This window comes from Haliotis rubra, unplaced genomic scaffold, assembly GCF_003918875.1.
Source record: "Haliotis rubra isolate DU_JTF1 unplaced genomic scaffold, ASM391887v1 Scf1375, whole genome shotgun sequence".
Classification (NCBI taxonomy): Eukaryota; Metazoa; Mollusca; class Gastropoda; order Lepetellida; family Haliotidae; genus Haliotis; species Haliotis rubra.
The window spans coordinates 4,640-31,116 of record NW_025765309.1 but is presented as its reverse complement, the minus strand read 5'-3'; the positions used below and the strand labels follow the sequence as shown (position 1 = coordinate 31,116).

General features: G+C 40.1%; 1 protein-coding gene across 1 annotated transcript in view; it reads left to right on the top strand.

The window, feature by feature from the left end:
* Nucleotides 1–23,498, top strand: part of LOC124268369 (mucin-5AC-like) — a 62,377-nt gene extending 38,879 nt beyond the window's left edge. The window contains exons 24-48 of the mRNA XM_046703339.1: nt 510–644; nt 3,480–3,518; nt 4,016–4,173; nt 4,929–5,034; nt 5,555–5,709; nt 6,135–6,270; nt 6,574–6,736; nt 9,677–9,793; nt 10,247–10,282; nt 11,426–11,446; nt 11,990–12,013; nt 13,962–14,051; nt 14,417–14,579; nt 14,823–15,086; nt 15,328–15,415; nt 16,255–16,457; nt 16,702–16,965; nt 17,205–17,292; nt 18,132–18,334; nt 18,578–18,841; nt 19,131–19,218; nt 20,054–20,263; nt 20,683–20,885; nt 21,129–21,392; nt 23,199–23,498. Of these exons, the coding sequence (XP_046559295.1) occupies nt 510–644; nt 3,480–3,518; nt 4,016–4,173; nt 4,929–5,034; nt 5,555–5,709; nt 6,135–6,270; nt 6,574–6,736; nt 9,677–9,793; nt 10,247–10,282; nt 11,426–11,446; nt 11,990–12,013; nt 13,962–14,051; nt 14,417–14,579; nt 14,823–15,086; nt 15,328–15,415; nt 16,255–16,457; nt 16,702–16,965; nt 17,205–17,292; nt 18,132–18,334; nt 18,578–18,841; nt 19,131–19,218; nt 20,054–20,263; nt 20,683–20,885; nt 21,129–21,392; nt 23,199–23,498 (3,782 nt within the window). The remainder of the gene's footprint in view (nt 1–509; nt 645–3,479; nt 3,519–4,015; nt 4,174–4,928; nt 5,035–5,554; nt 5,710–6,134; nt 6,271–6,573; nt 6,737–9,676; nt 9,794–10,246; nt 10,283–11,425; nt 11,447–11,989; nt 12,014–13,961; nt 14,052–14,416; nt 14,580–14,822; nt 15,087–15,327; nt 15,416–16,254; nt 16,458–16,701; nt 16,966–17,204; nt 17,293–18,131; nt 18,335–18,577; nt 18,842–19,130; nt 19,219–20,053; nt 20,264–20,682; nt 20,886–21,128; nt 21,393–23,198) is intronic.
* Nucleotides 23,499–26,477: the final 2,979 nt, after the last annotated feature.

Sequence of the window (26,477 nt, the reverse complement as noted above, 5' to 3'; positions counted from 1 at the left end):
ACAACCAGTGGTACCAAATATCTCATAAGTAGTCAATGTGTAGTTTTTAATGATAGCAACCCTGAAGCATAGTTGAGATATACACGTAAGTTTAAGAAAGAACAATTTCTCCTTAAGGTGTTTTGTTGCCATTATTATTATTATGCTTACATTTGAATTGCGCCGATATCCAGCTCAGCTGCTCAAAGGCGCTTTGTTTTCCCTTGATCACTGGATGTCAATCCCTTCTTTATTACTTCATCCTAGACCATTTCAAACGGAGGGAATGTAAACGTTTTATAGAGCATTCAATCAGGTGTGATGTTGATCAACTGTTTTTGTGCGGGTAGGCATGTGGCTGAATGCAATTAGCTTTCCATGACAAAATACACTGCTCGCCATCGATGTTAAATATGAAATATTATGTTGAAATACAAGGAAATATGAAACATACTATATTACAACTGATGTACATTATAGTACAAACACTATTACAATGATTTCACCGAATATCTCGTTTGACTTTTCAGCCACTGCAACAACCAGTGGTACAACAACCAGTGGTACAACAACCAGTGGTACAACAACAAGTGGTACAACAACAAGTGGTACAACAACAAGTGGAACAACAACAAGTGGAACAACATCAAGTGGTACAACAACAAGTAGGTGTTGATTTTTATATTCATGAGACATTCAGTACAAATTGAATATATTTATATTGCACGTTGTTAGTCACGCGTTCGTAAACGGGCATGGAGCACAAACGTAACAAAACACAACCAAACGCTCCTGGAATGGAAAATAGAAACAGAATGCACTTGCAAGTTGTGACAACCATGTGTGGTGACAATATCAATAAAGGGACCGCTCATAATTTATGGCGGGGTGTGGGGGTGGTGGGGGTGTTTGATGATGATTTTATGGGGGGGTGTCACCCATTTTGTTCTGGGTAGGGGATCATCAATTTTGAACACATGTAGGGGGGGTTTCAGCAATTTAGTACATGAAAATGTTTTAAAATATGCTTAAAAGTATGGGAAGGGAAGGGGAGGGGGCTCATGGGATCATTCATTGTGTACATGACACGCAGGGTCTTACTATGTACACCAATTTTACGGGGGGTCATTCACATTGTTCACACTTCTCACAAAATTCATCATCACCCCAGTTGCCATATATTATGAATGGTCCCTTATTGGAAGTGGAACAATGCCAACACCACACTGAATATTTCCAACCTCAGCATCTCGAAACCAGATAGTCCAAGACTGCAGTTGCACGTCATTTCGATGTCCACTAGAGCGTATCACGGCTATTAGATTGGTATACCCGCCTCTATTCAACCAGATGTCGTCCGAAACGAGGTCAAACAAGAATCACCACCCCAGCACATAATAGCTACGTCCTAGTCATTGACATGCAGCAGCTACCTGAACAAACGTCTGTACTGAAGAGGATATCGGACCAAACAATCAGTAGTTGTCTACGAGAGATTGGAAATAAACCCACGCGAAAAGTAGGTGTCCGTGTGTGAGGCGTTTGCACCGACCACAACATGTGTGATGGAGCAACACCGTACAAGCATGGAATTTGAGAAGTTGACCTCGAGAAGACGCACGATTTGTTCTCCAATGCCGAGAGGGAAAACTGCGTTTCTACCAACGTCGACATGAACGTTTGCAATCGAACAGCGTTCGACAGGTTGTCAGATTCGGTGACGGAAATGTGATGACGTGGGTAGCCATAGCCTACTCACGGATATCTGACTTGATGGAGGTTTTAGTAAATCAGCAAATCGGTATGCTGGTCAAATTTTCAACGTCAGCTTCTTCTGATTATCAACTGACAGTGGGAGTTGTTGCATCATGACAGCATTACACCACACACAGCTCGTGTCAGTGTTGACTTCCTTCCGGTTGAAGTCGATTCTCATTTGCGGGATAAACATCTGCGGAATAGACATGTGCGTCAACGTCAACATACGCCACAGACACTTGCAGCCTGAGACTCCGTAGACATGCAGCCTGTGTTTAGGTGGCATAGACAACACACGATGGTGTCTAAAGGGACTGGACGGAACACCCGTCTCGTGGACGTGCGTTTCTTTTGACACGACAATAAATATTGCTATCATTTCTACAAATATATGACCACATTTTATCATTGTATCAACATATTAAATGAAATATATACAAGAGGTGCAACTCTGCGCAATGAATTAATCTATTTCAATTAAGCTGGGTTAGATCAATAATGTATCATTTGTATTTGCAACAACAACAACAACAACAACTACAACTACTACTACTACGTACTGCTGCTGCTACTACTACTACTACTATTATTTATACTATTACCCCTACAACAACTGCCACTACTACTACTACTGCTGCTGCTACTACTACTAATCGATTGACTATCTGGAAACTTCTAAGGATAGCGGGAGTAACAGCATGGTAATTACTGTTCTTATCGACTTGAGATTCCGAATTAGTTTCTGGCTGGTCATCGTGAATAAACCATCGCATATAAACAGCACTTCCAGTACCATCAACCAGCAGCGCAGCAACATCTGTGCCATCAACCAGCGGCGCAGCAACATTTGTACCATCAACCAGCGGCGCAGCAACATCTGTACCATCAACCAGCAGCGCAGCGCATTTGCCATCAACATCTGTACCATCAACCAGCAGCGCAGCAACATCTGTATCAACCAGCGGCGCAGCAACATTTGTACCATCAACCAGCGGCGCAGCAACATTTGTACCATCAACCAGCAGCGCAGCAACATCTGTACCATCAACCAGCAGCGCAGCAACATCTGTACCATCAACCAGCGGCGCAGCAACATTTGTACCATCAACCAGCGGCGCAGCAACATTTGTACCATCAACCAGCGGCGCAGCAACATCTGTACCATCAACCAGCGGCGCAGCAACATCTGTACCATCAACCAGCAACAGAAAAACCTTTCAACCGTCCGCCAGTAACTCAGAAGCTATGCTTCCACCAATAAGCGGCTCCACGCCTCTTTCTCCATCGTTTAGTAAGACATATATTGTTTTGAGTGTATCAAGTTTTACAACTCGCATTAATTTTTTTTTAGAAATATGCACTGGGATGTTGAAAACTACGCGCTGTTTGGAAACAATCATCATTCTCATCGAAGTAACAATGTAGATAGCCTCCATTATACGACATTTGTTACCAAGATTACGTTGTGCAAGCTCAACCGGGCTACGTTGAACAAATGGCAGAACAGACGTGTCTCAAAACACGAGACTGATTCGGCTTCCTATGTCCTAAGTGTGTGAACAGCACCATAAAAATATGAAACAGATGTATATAGAAATGTCGGTTGACACAGTCAGCACCAACAAAGTCAATCTTGCACTTTTCATGTGTGACCAGGGTACTGTTGATAATTCTTCATGTCCGTATCGATAACAATGGTTGCTGACAAGCTTGTCGTTCATTGCAATATGTATATTTTTCAGGCTCTACCACCGTGTCCACCACTACTTCGGCAACCACAGGTACAATACCATGTTTACTTTACTTCACTTACTGACAACGTGCTAGTTTTACTTTGATATCTGCGATACACTGGTAGTTTTACTGTTCTTCGTCAACAGGCTTTTACTTTCTCATTTTATTGTTCTGTAATACAATAATTAGTTGTCCCGTCACGATATGGCCAAAATATTGCCGATGTGACGATAACTCACTCACTCACTCACTCTTACTCTGAATGCTCATGCCTCTATCCACTGTAAGTTTGGAATGTGTTTCATTGTAGCAATCGCTTAACTACACATATATATTCTGATTCAATCTATCCGAGCTGCCTGTAACTGTGCAACTGACCATCATCTTATTCTATCACATGTGTGTACAGGTATTGGTGGTTCTGATGGTGCACTATTTAATAATACATTTCCCCAAAACAGCTTAATAATACATTTAAAAAAACGCCACGCCATAAAAACAAAATAATTGCTGCTAAATATTGATATGATCGTCGTATTTCCAGGGACCTGCAAACATGAAAGTCTCACCGTAGTAGATGTACAAGGAGATTCTGCTGCAACATTGGTCCTCATTAGCCCCAGGCCCAACGAATTAGTTGGCGATGTGAATCTCGATTTCACTGGAACTGCCAAGGTGTTTTCGACACTTCAAGAGAAAACTGTACGTACAAACCTCAGCAACTGTTAAGTCGCATTGATCAATCATCGATCGCCATTGTTTTAGTGCAACTTGTGTTTAGTTTATACTCGTGGACAAAATGTTTAGGGACCCATGAAAAGGTTAGTCTGTCGCGCCATGCCGAATGTAATACTACTCACACCGTGTTCAACAAAATTATGAATACTATTTTGTAAAATGTCACGGTCGTTGTAATCAACTTTGAATACAAGGTGATAACTGTTTTGCTGATATGTGGACTTGTCGGCAGCGTTTGTCTATCTTATGTTTTTTACCTTATTGTCTGTACTATATCTGCTATGTCGGCCACACAAATGCTGAACAATTACAATATATGATGCATTGTTGAAGGTGTCAAACAACCTCTGATACTGGCATTGTGACTGGTCACATCCTGTCTTAGTAAAATAACTACAATAATCCATCTGCTCCCCGTGGTCCAACTTCTCCATAATGAATGAATCCGAGGCGGAAGCTGGAAAACTGGACTCCAACCTAATCGTTGAAATTAGACAGACCCTCTTTAATCCCATCGATGGTAATCCCAAAGCTATTAAACCATGTAGTAAATATTGACAGCTATTCGCCGCTAACAGGTTGTCAGGAAACAGTGCAAGCCGATCACATCAACAAATCAAGATGACTTAAACCATGGAATACGGTTTAAAAATATGATCGTTACTGCAGATCACACAGGGGTTTCAACGTGTATACTAGTACAACCCTTCTCTTTTCAGAACCCATCCCAAACCTCTACACTGGATGTGACAGAGGAAATGAAGGATGAATTTTCTCTGTTGGTTCGTGGGAATACGCAAGGCACATTTGAAATAACCGAGACAGGTAAAGATCCATGGCCGTAATATGCACATGATGTAGTTCGGTGTGGGAAATAATATGTAATAATGAATTTAGATCAATGCATGGAAATATGATTAATAATAAGGTTCCACCGACATACAAATATATGAAGATGTATCATATATCACATCCCCTTGGTGTTTCATAAAATTGTGGCGATGCCTCGATCCGATGAAGTTGGATAAAAGGTGTATTGATTGAAAATTAATTATTTCTATTTAGCTTCTAGCATCATTATTTGTTATGTAAGTCTGTGTAGCATGGGTTTTTCTAAAGACTTTAAAGGAACTATCTACCGAAGCAATAAAATATGACTGGACATAATTTCATGTATGGTTCATTATGGTTAGGACCAAAATGTATATATTTACATCACAAGAGTGAATGCAAATATACACAATACATTAAGAAACATAAGAATAGCAACGGATGTATTATATTGTAACATTGATATAAATCCTCCAGAGAGGATTAACGATATTGGGATATTCATCTGTTGCAGTTGGTGGTTCAACTGTTGCGTTTACTGTTGAAATCAGCACACCCACGATTACTTTGGTTACTGTGAAGAATGCTGATCCATCCAAACAGCTGACAATTAAGGATCCCGAAGATTCTATCAGTCTGGAGATTGTAAAATCACTTGGTGATTTCGATGTGAGTAAAGGCGAAATACTTGTTCAGGGTTGCCTTAACTATGTGTATTGATCATTGAGTGACATATCTACATAACCCAAGGGAACTATACTGAGAGTTGACTTTATGAGTTTTATGCCACTTTGATCAGACAACAAACCAAATCACAGTATTTTCCGTAATCCGTAATCACACCCTATCTTATCTATCTATAAGTGACCATCTATCTTTCTTGAATGCCTATCACGTATGTGATGCTGTCTCCGTTATTATCAAAGCAAAATATCGCCAGGAACAATATGAATCATATTTACCCATGACCAGAAACGTCAATAATTAGTGAACATGTCAACCCTTTTGCATATATTCCTATTTTGTACAAAGTACTTATATTATTTAAATCAAGATATTCACATGTCTCAGCCCCTTGTCTCTTTGTATTACAGGCTTCAAAACCGATTACAATCAACCAAGCGACCCAAAGTATATTGGCACTTTTTAAGCCTAAAGCAGATGAAAGTGCTTTACAGACTGCCATAACAAGCTCTGGTTCCATCAGTTATTGCGGCGAGGAAACAACAGGTAAACATTCTATTTCCTGTATCCTTCATCAGTATCATGTTGCAAACAGTACAGAGATAAGATCTCCATCACCAATTATTAGTACCCACATTTTTATCCATACGCTCTAAACACAGATTGCAGTTTGTAATAGGGTTACATGTGCCACGAAAAATGGCACTAATCTTTGTCAAAATACCTAAACCAGGCAAGTGAAATGGGTTACGGCATTACATGTTATCAAAGTTGGACTTGTGTCCAACAAGGTTAAGTTGAAAGTTGAAAGTTGAGCGCCAAATAATGCATCATTTAAACAAATATCAGAAATAACAACCAGCGGTGAGACAACAACGTCCGGAACAACAACGACGTCTGGAACAACAACCAGTGGTACAACAACGACGTCTGGAACAACAACCAGTGGTACAACGACGACCAGTGGTACGACAACAACGTCAGGAACAACGACCAGTGGTACAACAACAACGTCTGGAACAACAACCAGTGGTACAACAACGACGTCTGGAACAACAACCAGTGGTACAACAACGGCGTCTGGAACAACAACCAGTGGTACAACAACGGCGTCTGGAACAACAACCAGTGGTACAACGGCGACCAGTGGTACGACAACAACGTCAGGAACAACGACCAGTGGTACAACAACAACGTCTGGAACAACAACCAGTGGCACAACAACATCTGGAACAACCACAACGTCCGGAACAACGACTAGTGGTACAACAACGACGTCTGGAACAACGACAAGTGGTACAACAACAACGTCTGGAACAACAACCAGTGGTACAACGACGACGTCTGGAACAACGACCAGTGGTACAACAACATCTGGAACAACGACCAGTGGTACAACAACGACGTCTGGAACAACAACCATTGGCACAACAACGACGTCTGGATCAACAACCAGTGGTACAACGACGACCAGTGGTACGACAACAACGTCAGGAACAACGACCAGTGGTACAACAACAACGTCTGGAATAACAACCAGTGGTACAACAACATCTGGAACAACCACAACGTCTGGAACAACGACCAGTGGTACAACAACCACGTCTGGAACAACGACCAGTGGTACAACAACATCTGGAACAACGACCAGTGGTACAACAACGACGTCTGGAACAACAACCAGTGGTACAACAACGGCGTCTGGAACAACAACCAGTGGTACAACGGCGACCAGTGGTACGATAACAACGTCAGGAACAACGACCAGTGGTACAACAACAACGTCTGGAACAACAACCAGTGGTACAACAACATCTGGAACAACCACAACGTCTGGAACAACGACCAGTGGTACAACAACGACGTCTGGAACAACGACAAGTGGAACAACAACAACGTCTGGAACAACGACCAGTGGTACAACAACCACGTCTGGAACAACGACTAGTGGTACAACAACAACGTCTGGAACAACGACCAGTGGTACAACAACGACGTCTGGAACAACGACCAGTGGTACGACAACAACGTCTGGAACAACGACTAGTGGTACAACAACATCTGGAACAACGACCAGTGGTACAACAACGACGTCTGGAACAACGACCAGTGGTACGACAACAACGTCTGGAACAACGACTAGTGGTACAACAACATCTGGAACAACGACCAGTGGTACAACCACAACATCTGGAACAACAACCAGTGGTACAACCACAACATCTGGAACAACGACCAGTGGTACAACAACACCATCTGGAACAACGACCAGTGGGACAACAACGTCTGGAACAACGACTGGTGGTACAACAACAACGTCGGGAACAACGACTAGTGGTACAACAACAACGTCTGGAACAACAACCAGTGGGACAACAACATCTGGAACAACAACAACATCTGGAACAACGACCAGTGGTACAACAACGACGTCTGGAACAACGACTAGTGGTACAACAACAACGTCCGGAACAACAACCAGTGGTACAACAACAACGTCTGGAACAACAACCAGTGGTACAACAACAACGTCTGGAACAAGGACGAGTGGCACAACGACGACGTCTGGAACAACAACCAGTGGTACAACAACATCTGGAACAACAACCAGTGGTACAACAACAACGTCCGGAACAACAACCAGTGGTGCAACCACAACATCTGGAACAACGACCAGTGGTACAACAACAACATCTGGAACAACGACCAGTGGGACAACAACATCCGGAACAACCACAACATCTGGAACAACGACTAGTGGTACAACAAAGACGTCTGGAACAACGACTAGTGGTACAACAACAACGTCTGGAACAACAACCAGTGGGACAACAACATCCGGAACAACCACAACATCTGGAACAACGACTAGTGGTACAACAAAGACGTCTGGAACAACGACTAGTGGTACAACAACAACGTCCGGAACAACAACCAGTGGTACAACAACAACGTCCGGAACAACAACCAGTGGGACAACAACATCCGGAACAACCACAACATCTGGAACAACGACTAGTGGTACAACAACCACGTCTGGAACAACGACCAGTGGTATAACAACATCTGGAACAACAACCAGTGGTACAACAACAACGTCCGGAACAACAACCAGTGGTACAACAACAACGTCTGGAACAACGACAAGTGGCACAACGACGACGTCTGGAACAACAACCAGTGGTACAACAACATCTGGAACAACAACCAGTGGTACAACCACAACGTCTGGAACAACAACCAGTGGTACAACAACAACGTCTGGAACAACGACCAGTGGCACAACGACGACGTCTGGAACAACGACCAGTGGTACAACCACAACGTCTGGAACAACAACCAGTGGTACAACAACGACGTCTGGAACAACAACCAGTGGTACAACAACAACGTCTGGAACAACGACCAGTGGCACAACGACGACGTCTGGAACAACGACCAGTGGTACAACCACAACGTCTGGAACAACAACCAGTGGTACAACAACATCTGGAACAACAACCAGTGGTACAACCACAACCTCTGGAACAACAACCAGTGGTACAACAACGATGTCTGGAACAACAACCAGTGGTACAACAACGACATCTGAAACAACAACCAGTGGTACAACAACGACATCTGGAACAACAACCAGTGGTACAACAACGACATCTGGAACAACAACCAGTGGTACAACAACGACATCTGGAACAACAACCAGTGGTACAACAACGACGTCTGGAACAACAACCAGTGGTACGACAACGTCAGGAACAACCACTAGTGGTACAACAACAAAATACGGTAATGACATGTTTTGCCTTACGACTGATATCCCGCATGTTTTGCTTAACCCGACATAATATACAAACGCCTCGTAGAATGAAAACAAACGTAAGATTGATGATGTGTTAGAAATGTAATTAAGTGAGACTGTCAAATTTTCAAATAATGAACAACACCTCCTCAGCAACAACGACCTCAGGAACAACCAGCGCAACAACGTCGGGAACAACGACCAGTGCTACAACGTCAGCAACAACCAGTGGAACAACTTCAGGAACTACAACCAGTGCTACAACCAGCGGTATTACAATTATCTGCATTTGTATCACAAAACTATAGTTTAGAAAATAGTGTATTGATGACTACATAAGTTAATAAGAAAATGATAATGATAAAAATAAAGGAGTATGTGACAGTTATGTGTTAACCTGCTCATAATCATCATATACATGTTTCTTATGATGTTGATGAGGATGACAGTGGTTGTGGACATTTTCCTTTCTTGAATACTAATTCATTGTTTATTTCTATTACAGGCACCACGACAGGTACTGTGCCGCAAGTATTAACAATACATTTAAACACCATACATGGAAACTAAGAGGTGCTACAAAATACATCATATATTGCGGGTGAAATGACCGTTTTATTGAGAGAAATGTCCTGCATAAATAACTGTACGCATTGTTGACATACAAACCAATTAGAACGTTTAAATTTACATTGTATTGCATAATGTCTTATACTATTCCAGGAACAACGTCAACATCAACGTCAACTACTACTACGGGTAAGATACTACATCCAGTGTTGAAAGGATATTTTAAATAACTTCAGGAATGTTTTCCTTGGCCCCGTTTCACAAAGCTCTCGTAAGCCTAAGATCTCGTAACTTGTCTCGTAGCATTCGTTCCTCTCTATGCTGTAACATTGACTTGCGATAGTCGTAGCGCTACGAAAACTTTGTGAAACGGGGCCCTGCTCAGAAAACATATAGTGCTCAATTGTATTTAAAAACGATCTGATGTCGGATAGCCATATAGTTGGGGTTTGACAAGTGCTATCCTCTGTCTACACAGGATCGTCCAAATGCAAGCAACACGAACGTTTAACAAACATAACATATTATGCATCAGTCCAATATCCCCATTATAAAAACGTCTGATTTTTATTTGATTGAATAAACTATACAGCCCAAATCACAAACTAGCAGATTTGTCCCTAGGTCAGCTATGTACACGGACTACAGTCTGGTTGGATATTGTTTGAACGTAGAAGTTCATGTCCAGGGCTCTCTTCTTGTAAGAACCTTGTCTTTAACATTTGTTTCAACAGAGGGTACAGGTCTTTTCGGAACAACGGAAGCCACAACAACGACTACCAAAGCCACAACGAGGCCACATTATACAGGTATTTACAATAATGAAGCCGTAGCCAGTTGATTAACACAAAAACTCGTCCACCTAGGAAATGACTTTACTCCATTGTAGCTTTAATTTGTTACATCATATTCCCTCACTTTTTTTTGGAAAATATCAGTTAATCATTTTCCAGCGAAGAGAAGAGTATATGCCAAACCGGATGAGTAAAAACTAAATGATTCAAATTTGCGTCCCCTTTCCCCTCCTCATTTGAAGTGAGTGGAATATGTTTTCCAAACTTTAAAAAGATTAACATAATGTTCTGATAATTTCCTATGATTTTTTACCAACTCTTAAAAGATATGTTGTCATTTGCTAGTCAGTTATTTGAATACAAACTTATTTTTGACACTCATGCGAGGTATAAAAAAATACAAATAGAATGTCATTAAAAAGGTAGATATACTCAGGGCTATTGATATATATTGATGCGTAATGGTTTGATGTTCAATTCTTTAAGGTTCGAAATGTTCTTGTTGAAATTTATTACTTGTAAGCTTCTTATTTTGCAGTGGAAACGACGACCACTTCAGGTAATTCAGCATTTATCCTAATTCAAAGGCCATATCACAACAAAAATTCTAAGTTTTGGATAACCTGTATTTCTATATCGGGTAGAATATCGTCGGAAATGAAAACAATCATTGGTTCTCAGGGAGGTCTCGCACTGTCAATCACATATGACTGAGCCCAAGAATGACTGACTGAGTTGGGTTTTACGCCGCTTTTAGCAATATTCCAGCAACTGTAAAACATCTATAAAAACAATAAAATTTAAAAAAAAAAAATAAATATTCCAGCAACATCACGGCGGGGAACACCAGAAATGGGCTTCACACATTGTACCCATGTGGGGATTCGAACCCGGGTCTTCGACGTGACGAGCCAACGCTTTAACCACTAGGCTACCCCACCGCCCCACAATCACATGTGATGATTCCGAAGTGAATAGATGAATTGATGATATATGAAGCCCTTGTAAGTTGACAAATGAAATTTGTCCATATCCCATGTGTAGGCGTCATGTATTGTGGCGGTTTAGTGTCATCCTTTAACTGTCTCGAATTACCTTCCAGGAACTACATCATCTACAACAGCGGGTGAGTCAGAGACTTGTGCTGAAGATCTGGATCTTCTTAAATATTAACGCCATAAAAAACGGAACTGTAAATAATAATGTTTATAAAGTTTGCATGGGCATTGAAACATGAAATAAAAGGCACATATGTAAGGGCGTTGATACTTCTCTCTCGCTGTTTGTCTGTGTATCTTGATACTATGACCAAACTTGCTAAAACTCGGATGTTGAAATTTACTCACCCTTGATACTGCCATGTCGACTAGTGACTAATATAATATCTTGCGGTGTGAATATTTGTTGAACAGTAATATGTCTACCTTTTTGTTTTTCTTGTTTATTATTTAGTGTTATTCCAGAAATATGCCAGTTAGCTACAAAGTCTCGCGTTTTTCTTTCAAAGTTTGTGAAAAGAAGAACGTGCCCGTGGATGACATTTCCGTGAGCGCTAACGACTTACCGCAGTCAGGAGTTGCATTCCAAATCAGTCCTCGTGATACTGGCGACGTTCTGCTGACCATCATAATCAACACAAAAACAGGGACAAATGCTGAACTTTTCTCATTGGTAATAACCGGTGATGACATGGAAAAGGCCGCGTTGCAAGTGTCGAATGATGATGGATCAACCGAAATAATCAAGGTTGGTATATTAGTACTCCTGTACTACCACTACTGCTGCTGCTGCTATAACTACTACTTCTCATCATCCTCAAACATCATCTACTCCCTCTTCTATACCTCATTACTACCATTTCCTCTGGTACTACTTCTACTACTACTACTACTACTACTACTACTACTACTACTACTACTACTACTACTACTACTACTACTACTACTACTACTACCACTGCCACTACTACTACTACTACTACTACTACTACTACTACTACTACTACAACCACTATTTCCAGAACTACTACACAGACAAGCAAACACACAGACATACATGAACATGTGTTACCTAAATCTATCCTTTGAGCGTACAGGAAAAGGATATTGCAGATTATGCTTTATTCAGCATGGTAGCAAGCATAAATAGGGATTATGATACTAAGAAAATATACCAGCATATTTGAGATTGTGCTTCAACTTAATCGTAGTACTGAAAGGAGTTTAATTATCCACGTCACATAATTCGGTTTCAGGATGTCCCGTTCCAAGGAGACAAAGCCGTTTTGAGTATACTGGACGGACTTGAACTCGTATCATCAAAAACGCTTCAAGTGAAGATAACGCCGAAAGCAGGAGTTACTACGGTCAATATAAAGAACATTGAACCTGAAGGATGTTATGAGGCACCAGGTAAAAACTTATATTTGCCACTAGTTTTCATATTTAACAATGAAAAGTATCAAGAGGGCTTATTATATCAATAACTCGTAAACCTATCACAGATCAATAGATCTAATGGCAAACAAACCTGCTATGCATTTAGACATATTTTTACGGAACATTTACAAGGAAGCTCGTTAAACAGGTATGTTTGATCTAGCTTTTGGTCTGGCTTTCCACCAGGCATGGCTGCGCTGGGGTTCGTATCTAAGGAGGATTGTCTTGTAGTTAAGGGACCGACCAATTATAATTGTGGTTGGAAGACACTGGATTTTGAATAGAAACTGGATATTTACTAGTTGCAACTGCAAAACCAGAAAAAAGTAAACAATGAGCCTAAATGTTATGTTTGTTTCATTTTGAGTCTGACGTCTACTCCTAAAGCTGACTATTGATTCTTCGACATTCCTGATATCTCGACCGTTCAGCTTCCCCTTCCCCAACCCCTCCTGCCACCACCAACATACACATACAACCAGTCCCCAACCCAACCTCCTCTCTGCTGTGACAGTAATGTTGAAGACAAAAAGTTCTTTCTTTTCTTTTATGAGAAACTGTGAAACTGTTATGTCTCATGTACTGTAAATACATATTACGAATGTCTACATATAACGTGATAAATGTTTATTTCAGAAACAACAGCCACAACCACATCCGGAACAACCACATCCGGTACAACCACATCCGGTACAACCACATCCGGTACAACCACATCCACAACGGGTAAAAGAAATCATGTCACTAGTATATGTTATGGTTCAATAATAAAATGTTTATTGTATGTCAATTTACAATATTTGTATACTATTTAATACTTAGTGAGCACTTTTGCCTCAGTTTCCCTTTGTTAATTGCTAAAAACAAATATGATTATATTCTCAATTCGAATGTGCTCTGTTGACATAAATTCTATGTACATACTTGTCATATCCCGGTGAGCTGTAGTAAGTAGTTTTTGCTGTTTTTCTTTATAAAATGAAGACCTACAACCTGCTTAACCAATACTACTAGAAGAAGTTATGACCCTTGTTATATGACATCATTACAGGAACGACTCCATGTGACAAGCTTGATCTGATGAACACAAGTGAGAACCCATCACCACCACCAACACCATCCGCAATCGGAAATGAAGCCGGCGACCCTCTGTCGGAAATACCTTTGGATGAGACACCCTTTGTTGACTCAGTAAAGGTCACATCGGAAACGATCTTCACTTCTGTGCCCTCTGAGGAAACCACCAACCCTCAGGTATGTCTAAAGAAAATCTGTGCTGAATGAATAATCAACGTGCAAAACATTTTCGATATGAATAAAAACTCATGGAATGAATGATATTGAATATCCTACAGTGATGAGCAGTTTAAATTGTATGTATGCAAATACTCAACTGAAGAAAGTATAACCACAATGAAGATTTGTTCCTTACCAGTTGATTGTACTGAAGAAACGATGTTCAAGTGAAGGTAATAAATATTTGTTTGAACTCTTTAGGTGACTGAGTTCCCTGTCAAATCTTCGACTGATGAGATTATCTTGGTGACTAAAGAGATACCTGATGGCTACACAGTCAATGGGACACCAGTTGATACCTCTAGCAGTACCCCAGGCACCATTAAAAACGTTTATCTCACTACTGTGCCAGTTACACCAAGTACAAATCCAGTGACAGTAACCACTCCAGCTGGAAAAGACAAACCTGAAGTCTTCCAAAAGATTGTGGGCACTGTCGACCCAAGTGATTCTTCTCTTTATGAAGTAAGTATTTGATCAAGTCGCACAGACACAGACACAGGCACACACAGACACACACACATATACACACGTGACTGTATGTGTATATATATCTCTCTCTATGTAAGGAAGTGGATATAAATCCATTTATATTCCTTGGCCGTTGTGTCTATCGTTTTCATTTATTTCACTTTTCTTTGCATTGTCCATGTTTATGCATACACTGTCTAGATGAAAGCTGTAAGTTGCTGTTTTTAATTTTTAGGTTCCCGTCAATGGTCCAGTATCAGCCATTCTTGTGCCAGCAACTGCTAGTGTAACTGAAATTGTCATATGCCAGCACGAAACAACAGGTAAGATGTACATATGTACCTTGTGTTTGAGGATACCTGTAATTCATAAATTTATGTTTCTACGACCGAGTGGAAGCAACAATCTGATTGAAGCAAATCTTTTTTTGTGAGAGGCATTAATTCGAGGTGCTCAAAAGAAGTCACTCAGAAGGATTACATTTCAAATTTCTTCAGAAACATCGAGTGACATGCCTTGAGTGTACACTTGGACACTAACCTGGCGTTATGGTTCTTTTGTTTGTTATTCAAGGCTAAGAAGGCTGTTACGTTGTTTGATGAAACTCAAGAAAGTGTCAGATGACGATGATTGTTAAATTTACTATCCTTTGTTGATAAAATACAGAATCTGTTAAGGTCTATATAATACTATTGTTTCCATTAGGAACGACTACAAGTGGAACAACAACAACCAGTGCAACAACAACCACATCCGGTACAACAACATCCGGCACTACCACATCCGGTACAACCACATCTGGTACAACCACATCCGGTACAACCACATCCACAACGGGTAAAGGAAATCATGTCACTAGTATATGTTATGGTTCAATAATAAAATGTTTATTGTATGTCAATTTACAATATTTGTATACTTTTTAATACTTAGTGAGCACTTTTGCCTCAGTTTCCCTTTGTTAATTGCTAAAAACAAATATGATTATATTCTCAATTCGAATGTGCTCTGTTGACATACATTCTATGTACATACTTGTCATATCCCGGTGAGCTGTAGTAAGTAGTTTTTGCTGTTTTTCTTTATAAAATGAAGACCTACAACCTGCTTAACCAATACTACTAGAAGAAGTTATGACCCTTGTTATATGACATCATTACAGGAACGACTCCATGTGACAAGCTTGATCTGATGAACACAAGTGAGAACCCATCACCACCACCAACACCATCCGCAGTCGGAAATGAAGCCGGCGACCCTCTGTCGGAAATACCTTTGGATGAGACACCCTTTGTTGACTCAGTAAAGGTCACATCGGAAACGATCTTCACTTCTGTGCCCTCTGAGGAAACCACCAACCCTCAGGTATGTCTAAAGAAAATCTGTGCTGAATGAATAATCAACGTGCAAAACATTTTCGATATGAATAAAAACTCATGGAATGAATGATATTGAATATCCTACAGTGATGAGCAGTTTAAATTGTATGTATGCAAATACTCAACTGAAGAAAGTATAACCACAATGAAGATTTGTTCCCTTACCAGTTGATTGTACTGAAGAAACGATGTTCAAGTGAAGGTAATAAATATTTGTTTGAACTCTTTAGGTGACTGAGTTCCCTGTCAAATCTTCGACTGATGAGATTATCTTGGTGACTAAAGAGATACCTGATGGCTATACAGTCAATGGGACACCAGTTGATACCTCTAGCAGTACCCCAGGCACCGTTAAAAACGTGTATCTCACTACTGTGCCAGTTACACCAAGTACAAATCCAGTGACAGTAACCACTCCAGCTGGAAAAGACAAACCTGAAGTCTTCCAAAAGATTGTGGGCACTGTCGACCCAAGTGATTCTTCTCTTTATGAAGTAAGTATTTGATCAAGTCGCACAGACACAGACACAGGCAAACACAGACACACACACATATACACACGTGACTGTATGTGTATATATATCTCTCTCTATGTAAGGAAGTGGATATAAATCCATTTATATTCCTTGGCCGTTGTGTCTATCGTTTTCATTTATTTCACTTTTCTTTGCATTGTCCATGTTTATGCATACACTGTCTAGATGAAAGCTGTAAGCTGCTGTTTTAATTTTAGGTTCCCGTCAATGGTCCAGTATCAGCCATTCTTGTGCCAGCAACTGCTAGTGTAACTGAAATTGTCATATGCCAGCACGAAACAACAGGTAAGATGTACATATGTACCTTGTGTTTGAGGATACCTGTAATTCATAAATTTATGTTTCTACGACCGAGTGGAAGCAACAATCTGATTGAAGCAAATCTTTTTTTGTGAGAGGCATTAATTCGAGGTGCTCAAAAGAAGTCACTCAGAAGGATTACATTTCAAATTTCTTCAGAAACATCGAGTGACATGCCTTGAGTGTACACTTGGACACTAACCTGGCGTTATGGTTCTTTTGTTTGTTATTCAAGGCTAAGAAGGCTGTTACGTTGTTTGATGAAACTCAAGAAAGTGTCAGATGACGATGATTGTTAAATTTACTATCCTTTGTTGATAAAATACAGAATCTGTTAAGGTCTATATAATACTATTGTTTCCATTAGGAACGACTACAAGTGGAACAACAACAACCAGTGCAACAACAACCACATCCGGTACAACAACATCCGGCACTACCACATCCGGTACAACCACATCTGGTACAACCACATCCGGTACAACCACATCCACAACGGGTAAAGGAAATCATGTCACTAGTATATGTTATGGTTCAATAATAAAATATTTATTGTATGTCAATTTACAATATTTGTATACTTTTTAATACTTAGTGAGCACTTTTGCCTCAGTTTCCCTTTGTTAATTGCTAAAAACAAATATGATTATATTCTCAATTCGAATGTGCTCTGTTGACATACATTCTATGTACATACTTGTCATATCCCGGTGAGCTGTAGTAAGTAGTTTTTGCTGTTTTTCTTTATAAAATGAAGACCTACAACCTGCTTAACCAATACTACTAGAAGAAGTTATGACCCTTGTTATATGACATCATTACAGGAACGACTCCATGTGACAAGCTTGATCTGATGAACACAAGTGAGAACCCATCACCACCACCAACACCATCCGCAGTCGGAAATGAAGCCGGCGACCCTCTGTCGGAAATACCTTTGGATGAGACACCCTTTGTTGACTCAGTAAAGGTCACATCGGAAACGATCTTCACTTCTGTGCCCTCTGAGGAAACCACCAACCCTCAGGTATGTCTAAAGAAAATCTGTGCTGAATGAATAATCAACGTGCAAAACATTTTCGATATGAATAAAAACTCATGGAATGAATGATATTGAATATCCTACAGTGATGAGCAGTTTAAATTGTATGTATGCAAATACTCAACTGAAGAAAATATAACCACAATGAAGATTTGTTCCTTACCATTTGATTGTACTGAAGAAACGATGTTCAAGTGAAGGTAATAAATATTTGTTTGAACTCTTTAGGTGACTGAGTTCCCTGTCAAATCTTCGACTGATGAGATTATCTTGGTGACTAAAGAGATACCTGATGGCTACACAGTCAATGGGACACCAGTTGATACCTCTAGCAGTACCCCAGGCACCATTAAAAACGTGTATCTCACTACTGTGCCAGTTACACCAAGTACAAATCCAGTGACAGTAACCACTCCAGCTGGAAAAGACAAACCTGAAGTCTTCCAAAAGATTGTGGGCACTGTCGACCCAAGTGATTCTTCTCTTTATGAAGTAAGTATTTGATCAAGTCGCACAGACACAGACACACACACACATGCACAGAGAGAGAGAGAGAGAGAAAGAGAACCACACCCACACACACACATAGACACACACACGTGCCTGTATGTATATATATATATATATATATATATGTATGTATGGAAGTGGATATATATCCACTTATATTCCTTGGCCGTTGTGTCTATCGTTTTCATTTATTTCACTTTTCTTTACATTGTTCATGTTGATGCATACACTGTCTTGATGAAAGCTGTAAGTTGTTTTTTTTAATTTTTAGGTTCCCGTCAATGGTCCAGTATCAGCCATTCTTGTGCCAGCAACTGCTAGTGTAACTGAAATTGTCATATGCCAGCACGAAACAACAGGTAAGATGTACATATGTACCTAGTGTTTGAGGATACCTGTAATTGATAAATTTATGTTTCTACGACCGAGTGGAAGCATCAATCTGATTGAAGCGAATCCTTTTTGTGAGAGGCATTAATTCGAGGTGCTCAAAAGAAGTCACTCAGATGGATTACATTTCAAATTTCTTCAGAAACATTAAGTGACATGCCATTGAGTGTACACTTGGACACTAACTTGGCGTTATGGTTCGTTTGTTTGTTATTCAGGACTAAAAAGTATGTTACGTTATATGATGAAACTCAAAAAAGTGTCAGTCGACGATTGGTTAAAGTCTTATCTTATTTTGAGAAAATACAGACACAGGAAGGGCACATGTAATTCAGATAGTTGTGAGTATCAGACGCCCTTCACATAAAGTTGTCGATCATAAGTGAAACATTAACAAAGACACGTTTCAAATCATTTAAGGTATTCACGGGAGCAATCTGCTTCTGATGTGGACCCACACCCACACACATCAACAGCAACATCTGACATAATTCAGTACACTAGGCCATGCTAAAATATATTCATTCATTCAGCGATATAATGTACTCTAGACACTACTCCTTTTCAGGTTAGCAGACTCTGTTTGTGTAGGCTAGTAATATGGTTAGATATTTGTATTCCATGTTAACGCTCGAATGTGAAAAACTATACATGAAGTACAATAACATCTGGGACAACAGAAAATATAGTCATTATAAAACTGACCATACTTTCCCGTTCTTTTATGGTGATTTTATATTCCTTTGAAGCTATCGGTTTCTTCAGGGCACGTGTGTGTCATGTTTTATTTTTGTGTGTAAACAGGTACAACAACGAGTGGAACAACTACCTCTGGAACAACAACTAGTGGAACAACAACATCTGGAACGACAACTAGTGGCACCACAACAACTAGTGGAACAACTACTACCAGCGGTACAACAACCAGTAGTGGCACCACAACAACTAGTGGAACAACCACAACAAGTGGTACTACTACTACATCCGGAACAACAACCACAAGTGGAACAACAGGTAAGTTTTCTTATTAGTGATCTGCAACAACCACATCTGGAACAACCACATCTGGTACAACCACATCCGGCACAAACACATCCACAACGGGTTAAAGAAATCACATCGCTGGTATATGTTTTGGCTCAATAATAGAATGTTTATTTTGTGCAATTTACAATATCTTGTACTACAATGCTTATTGATCTCGACATTTTTGCCTCGGTTTCTCTTTGTTAATGGCTAAAAACAAATATACCTCTATTCTCAGCTCAAATATGCACTGTTGCTATATCGCTGTTATGTTGTTATGTATATGTACTTGTCATATCTCGATGTACTTAGATTTGGCTTTTTCTTTATAAAATGAAGACCTACAACCTGCTTTAACCAATACTACTAGAAGAAGTTATGACCCTTGTTATATGACATCATTACAGGAACGACTCCATGTGACAAGCTTGATCTGATGAACACAAGTGAGAACCCATCACCACCACCAACACCATCCGCAGTCGGAAATGAAGCCGGCGACCCTCTGTCGGAAATACCTTTGGATGAGACACCCTTTGTTGACTCAGTAAAGGTCACATCGGAAACGATCTTCACTTCTGTGCCCTCTGAGGAAACCACCAACCCTCAGGTATGTCTAAAGAAAATCTGTGCTGAATGAATAATCAACGTGCAAAACATTTTCGATATGAATAAAAACTCATGGAATGAATGATATTGAATATCCTACAGTGATGAGCAGTTTAAATTGTATGTATGCAAATACTCAACTGAAGAAAATATAACCACAATGAAGATTTGTTCCTTACCATTTGATTGTACTGAAGAAACGATGTTCAAGTGAAGGTAATAAATATTTGTTTGAACTCTTTAGGTGACTGAGTTCCCTGTCAAATCTTCGACTGATGAGATTATCTTGGTGACTAAAGAGATACCTGATGGCTACACAGTCAATGGGACACCAGTTGATACCTCTAGCAGTACCCCAGGCACCATTAAAAACGTGTATCTCACTACTGTGCCAGTTACACCAAGTACAAATCCAGTGACAGTAACCACTCCAGCTGGAAAAGACAAACCTGAAGTCTTCCAAAAGATTGTGGGCACTGTCGACCCAAGTGATTCTTCTCTTTATGAAGTAAGTATTTGATCAAGTCGCACAGACACAGACACACACACACATGCACAGAGAGAGAGAGAGAGAGAAAGAGAACCACACACACACACACACACATAGACACACACACGTGCCTGTATGTATATATATATATATATATATATATATATATGTATGGAAGTGGATATATATCCACTTATATTCCTTGGCCGTTGTGTCTATCGTTTTCATTTATTTCACTTTTCTTTACATTGTTCATGTTGATGCATACACTGTCTTGATGAAAGCTGTAAGTTGTTTTTTAATTTTAGGTTCCCGTCAATGGTCCAGTATCAGCCATTCTTGTGCCAGCAACTGCTAGTGTAACTGAAATTGTCATATGCCAGCACGAAACAACAGGTAAGATGTACATATGTACCTAGTGTTTGAGGATACCTGTAATTGATAAATTTATGTTTCTACGACCGAGTGGAAGCATCAATCTGATTGAAGCGAATCCTTTTTGTGAGAGGCATTAATTCGAGGTGCTCAAAAGAAGTCACTCAGATGGATTACATTTCAAATTTCTTCAGAAACATTAAGTGACATGCCATTGAGTGTACACTTGGACACTAACTTGGCGTTATGGTTCGTTTGTTTGTTATTCAGGACTAAAAAGTATGTTACGTTATATGATGAAACTCAAAAAAGTGTCAGTCGACGATTGGTTAAAGTCTTATCTTATTTTGAGAAAATACAGACACAGGAAGGGCACATGTAATTCAGATAGTTGTGAGTATCAGACGCCCTTCACATAAAGTTGTCGATCATAAGTGAAACATTAACAAAGACACGTTTCAAATCATTTAAGGTATTCACGGGAGCAATCTGCTTCTGATGTGGACCCACACCCACACACACACAACAGCAACATCTGACATAATTCAGTACACTAGGCCATGCTAAAATATATTCATTCATTCAGCGATATAATGTACTCTAGACACTACTCCTTTTTCAGGTTAGCAGACTCTGTTTGTGTAGGCTAGTAATATGGTTTAGATATTTGTATTCCATGTTAACGCTCGAATGTGAAAAACTATACATGAAGTACAATAACATCTGGGACAACAGAAAATATAGTCATTATAAAACTGACCATACTTTCCAGTTCTTTTATGGTGATTTTTATATTCCTTTGAAGCTATCGGTTTCTTCAGGGACGTGTGTGTCATGTTTTATTTTTTTGTGTGTGAACAGGTACAACAACAAGTGGAACAACTACCTCTGGAACAACAACTAGTGGAACAACAACATCTGGAACGACAACTAGTGGCACCCACAACAACTAGTGGAACAACTACTACCAGCGGTACAACAACCAGTAGTGGCACCACAACAACTAGTGGAACAACCACAACAAGTGGTACTACTACTACATCCGGTATTACAACAACCACAAGTGGAACAAAGAGTAAATTTTCTTATTAGTGATCTAAGATGAAGTTGAAAGCTCAAAGGGTGGTTGGGGGTCGGGGATGTGTGTGGGTGGGTGTAAGCATACATCTGGAGCTCGGAACTTCGTTCTCAAAATAAGGTCAACGCCACAAATATATTTGCTGAGCCAGTCCTTTCTTACTCTTTTTGGAGCAGTTGATTGGACATGTCACATATCCAGAGTCTTTACCGCCTGAACCCAACACCTTCGGTTTCTGGTAATCGTTTATGTATTGCAATAAAATGGGGTGGTAGTGGTTTGATAAATGTGGAGGCTCTTGATGATAGAATTTAATTTGTACTTTTGTACATGTCTATTTATCGGATGATCCTCTGGTGATGCTTGTCAAGAATCAGAATGAAGGCAAGGAATTCCACAGCCATTTTAAGTGCGCCAAAGTTGTTAGACAGAATCTCGAGATGCACGGCTGGACGAAATTTAGCCAGGTGAAGTCTGACCAGTGTGGGTCATTTGTGGGGAAGCTTTCTGAGAGACCACTGCATCATGTGTACATGCAGTGTGTGCAACAGAACAGCAATCCAACCAATTTCTTTGCCTGGATGAAGTCGGCTGGTCTTAAAAGTGAAAGAGAGGCATTCATTTTGCTGCCCACGATCAGTCACGTTCCGGTCGCAATCGCCACAATGTGATTCTGAACGAAATTACTTACAAGAAATGGTGATTTTGTAAAGAAGTTGCTGAGACTGTTCAACCCATTGTTAGTGGATGTCCTTCCTTGGCACAAATGACATGGCATGGCTCGTTGCTTCTATTACTGCCTTTGCCATACCTGTGACTTTGACTCTGAGGTCCACCCATGGTACGACCCTCCCTTGGGCGTCGTGGAAAACAATGGTTTAAAACATTTTTAGAATACAGACTTAAGAAAAAATCCTGCTAACAAGCATTTTCTTTTCTTTATTGAAAACTTACATTTATGTCATTGAATGTTCTGTCCTTTTTGGCAGAAACGTGACTGGTAGCTTTCTGGAATAGCATGCGAAATATGCAGACATTGTCGTGCAACTCCCCATTGCTCTCGGTGACCTTGGTTTGGTACCTCCTGATCTCTTTGCGCAGATCAGGAGAGTGCCCGGGTTCTCCACCGGGAACACAGCCCTTCTAAAACTCTGGGTAATGCAGGATGCTGCAGAGTTGGGGAGTTTCTATATTCCACGGAAGGTTTTGGGTGGGTTTGCTAAGGCAGCGCATCTCAGAGAAGTCCCATTCTTGGATACGTGTAGAGGGGAAAAGGATACCTGAGCTGATGATGAGCTTTAATAGCTGTCCAGAAAAGTGGTCAGTCACTTCCCACGTGTTACCGCCAATGTGTGATTTTGCGACAAAATGTAAATATATAATGTAATCATGGAATTTAACGAGACTGTCCAACACCTAGTCAGTGGATGACAAGCGTAGGCACAAACACAGTATCTGAAGCGACATGGTGGTATGGCTCGGTCCTTTTATTAACGTCTACGCTATGCTTGCGTTTTGAACTCAGAAGTCAATCCATGATACGACCAAGAAAGGACCTTGTCTAGATAAGCCAAACCAGCCTGCAGTGCTAGGATCACCACTTTGAGTTTTGGGTGTATTTGAATGACAGACTGCCTTTTTAGTTTCGTAGGTTTTCTTTCATGACATGTACATGCTATTCTAATAAACAAATAAAAACAACACACCATTGAGACAGAATATCACATGCAACTATTTTGCCTATGTCATCACAGTAGAAAGGTGCAAGGAATTTAATATGAATGGCACGAGTGACAACGCTCCGTTCGAGGTGCAGAAGTTTGTCGTCGGAAACAAGACGGTTCTGGAAGCGATATATAGCCCTCCGGCCTTTGTGGATAGGTACTACACAAGAGCACCACCAGGCACAGTACCCAAATTCTTTGAAGTTATTTCAACGACGGTAAGTATCAAACTTAACGGCTAAAAATATACACCTACGTAAAAGTATCAAGCAGCCAAGCTTGTTCATTTTTGTATTAATTGACCCTTTCTTGTATCTCTTTCTTACATCTCCTATCGAATTGACACCGTAGCCCCAATGACGTACAAAACTATATAGACTGTGAATATACCGTCAGACTCAGCCAGATGCTCAACGCAAGCATGCTCTTCCTTGCTTGTCATCATTATACCTGTGCTATTGCACAAAACAGTTGTTTTAAACTGAAAATAACGCAATGGGGCGTTAAAAGCAAACATACACATATATGTTCTCCTTTTGATTGTATTACTCCGTTTTATGTTGTATCACTTACTCCACAAAACACGACTCTGTCACCCTTGCCTTTAAGAGTGATCCTGGTGTCAGTAGAGAGTTGACGTTTGAGGATACCACCAAAGATAAACAGACAGTCCTTGTGACGGTTCTGTCACTCGACGAAGCAAAAGGCCTAACATTCACTCAAGGTAACATTTTACATATATTCCTAACTGAGAATTTAAACATATTTAATGTTTTCTTCACGAGACTGAGACTGTAATACAACATACCAAATACAATTATTTTTTACTATATCTAAACAAGAACAAAAAGTAGTGAAAACGGGGAAACATTAGCCTCCTACCTTCGAAATACTAATGTCCTTTGTGTTTGGGGAAATATTGGAATGGCATATCTTTATAATTTGCTGATGCGATATCAGTACACACGCGGTATAAATACCCGCTGCACTCTATTGTGCATTATGAATTACCTTAAGGTACACAGATAAAATACATTTTATGATCTTCATTTTCAGTGGGCACAAATAAACTAATCACGCCCATTGCAAAAGAATTGGGAGAAAACGCATTTAGCAAGGAAACCGTCGTATGTGCTTTCTTCAATAAAGAAGACGTAGTCCCTGGGATAAAGGTGCAAGGAAACTTCCAGCAGGCAACTTCGTTGAAATATTTTGCCGAGCTTGTTGAAGTAAGTATCGTAGAAGCATACCACATTTCTGCAACTATTGCAGAAAGCAGCAATATCCGTCGTTCGACCTATCCGCTATACTTAAAAGCTGTGCACAGTTGTTAGTGAGATTAGTTAGTCGGAAAGCAATTGATGACATCATGCCGACTTCTGAAAAGTGTCTCTCCTTTATGGATTATCGTTGTATTTATAGCTTTTTCTGGTTTTGTATTCGCCACAGGAATGTGACAGCCAAAGTGTTATGTCTGAGGTAGTTACAGCTACAGCTTCATATTGTTTCATTGTAATAATTGTATGATTGGTTTGTTTGAAATGATCATATATCACAACTTTTCAGAATTCCGTGACCATTAAGAAGCTGATTAAAGGCTACGTTGTTACCTTCAACGGTGTGATCGACAACATAGAGGACACTGTGGGTGTTTGTGAGGAAGAAAGTAAGTTTTCTCTTCTACTAATATAACACAAGGTTTTGTGACGTGCGAAAGATTGTGCACTTAGCTGCCTATCAGAATTCGTTGATGCAATGAAGGTATTAGGCTTTTATTGTTCACATATAGATAAGTCTCCGTCTATTCTAAAATAATACAACAAGAAACAGTGTGCAGTGTAAAACAGTTATAAAATATTGGCATCTGTCACTGTTTTAATTGTATTTTGAATGAAGGTGACTACTGTATCCATCAAACTATTTCCT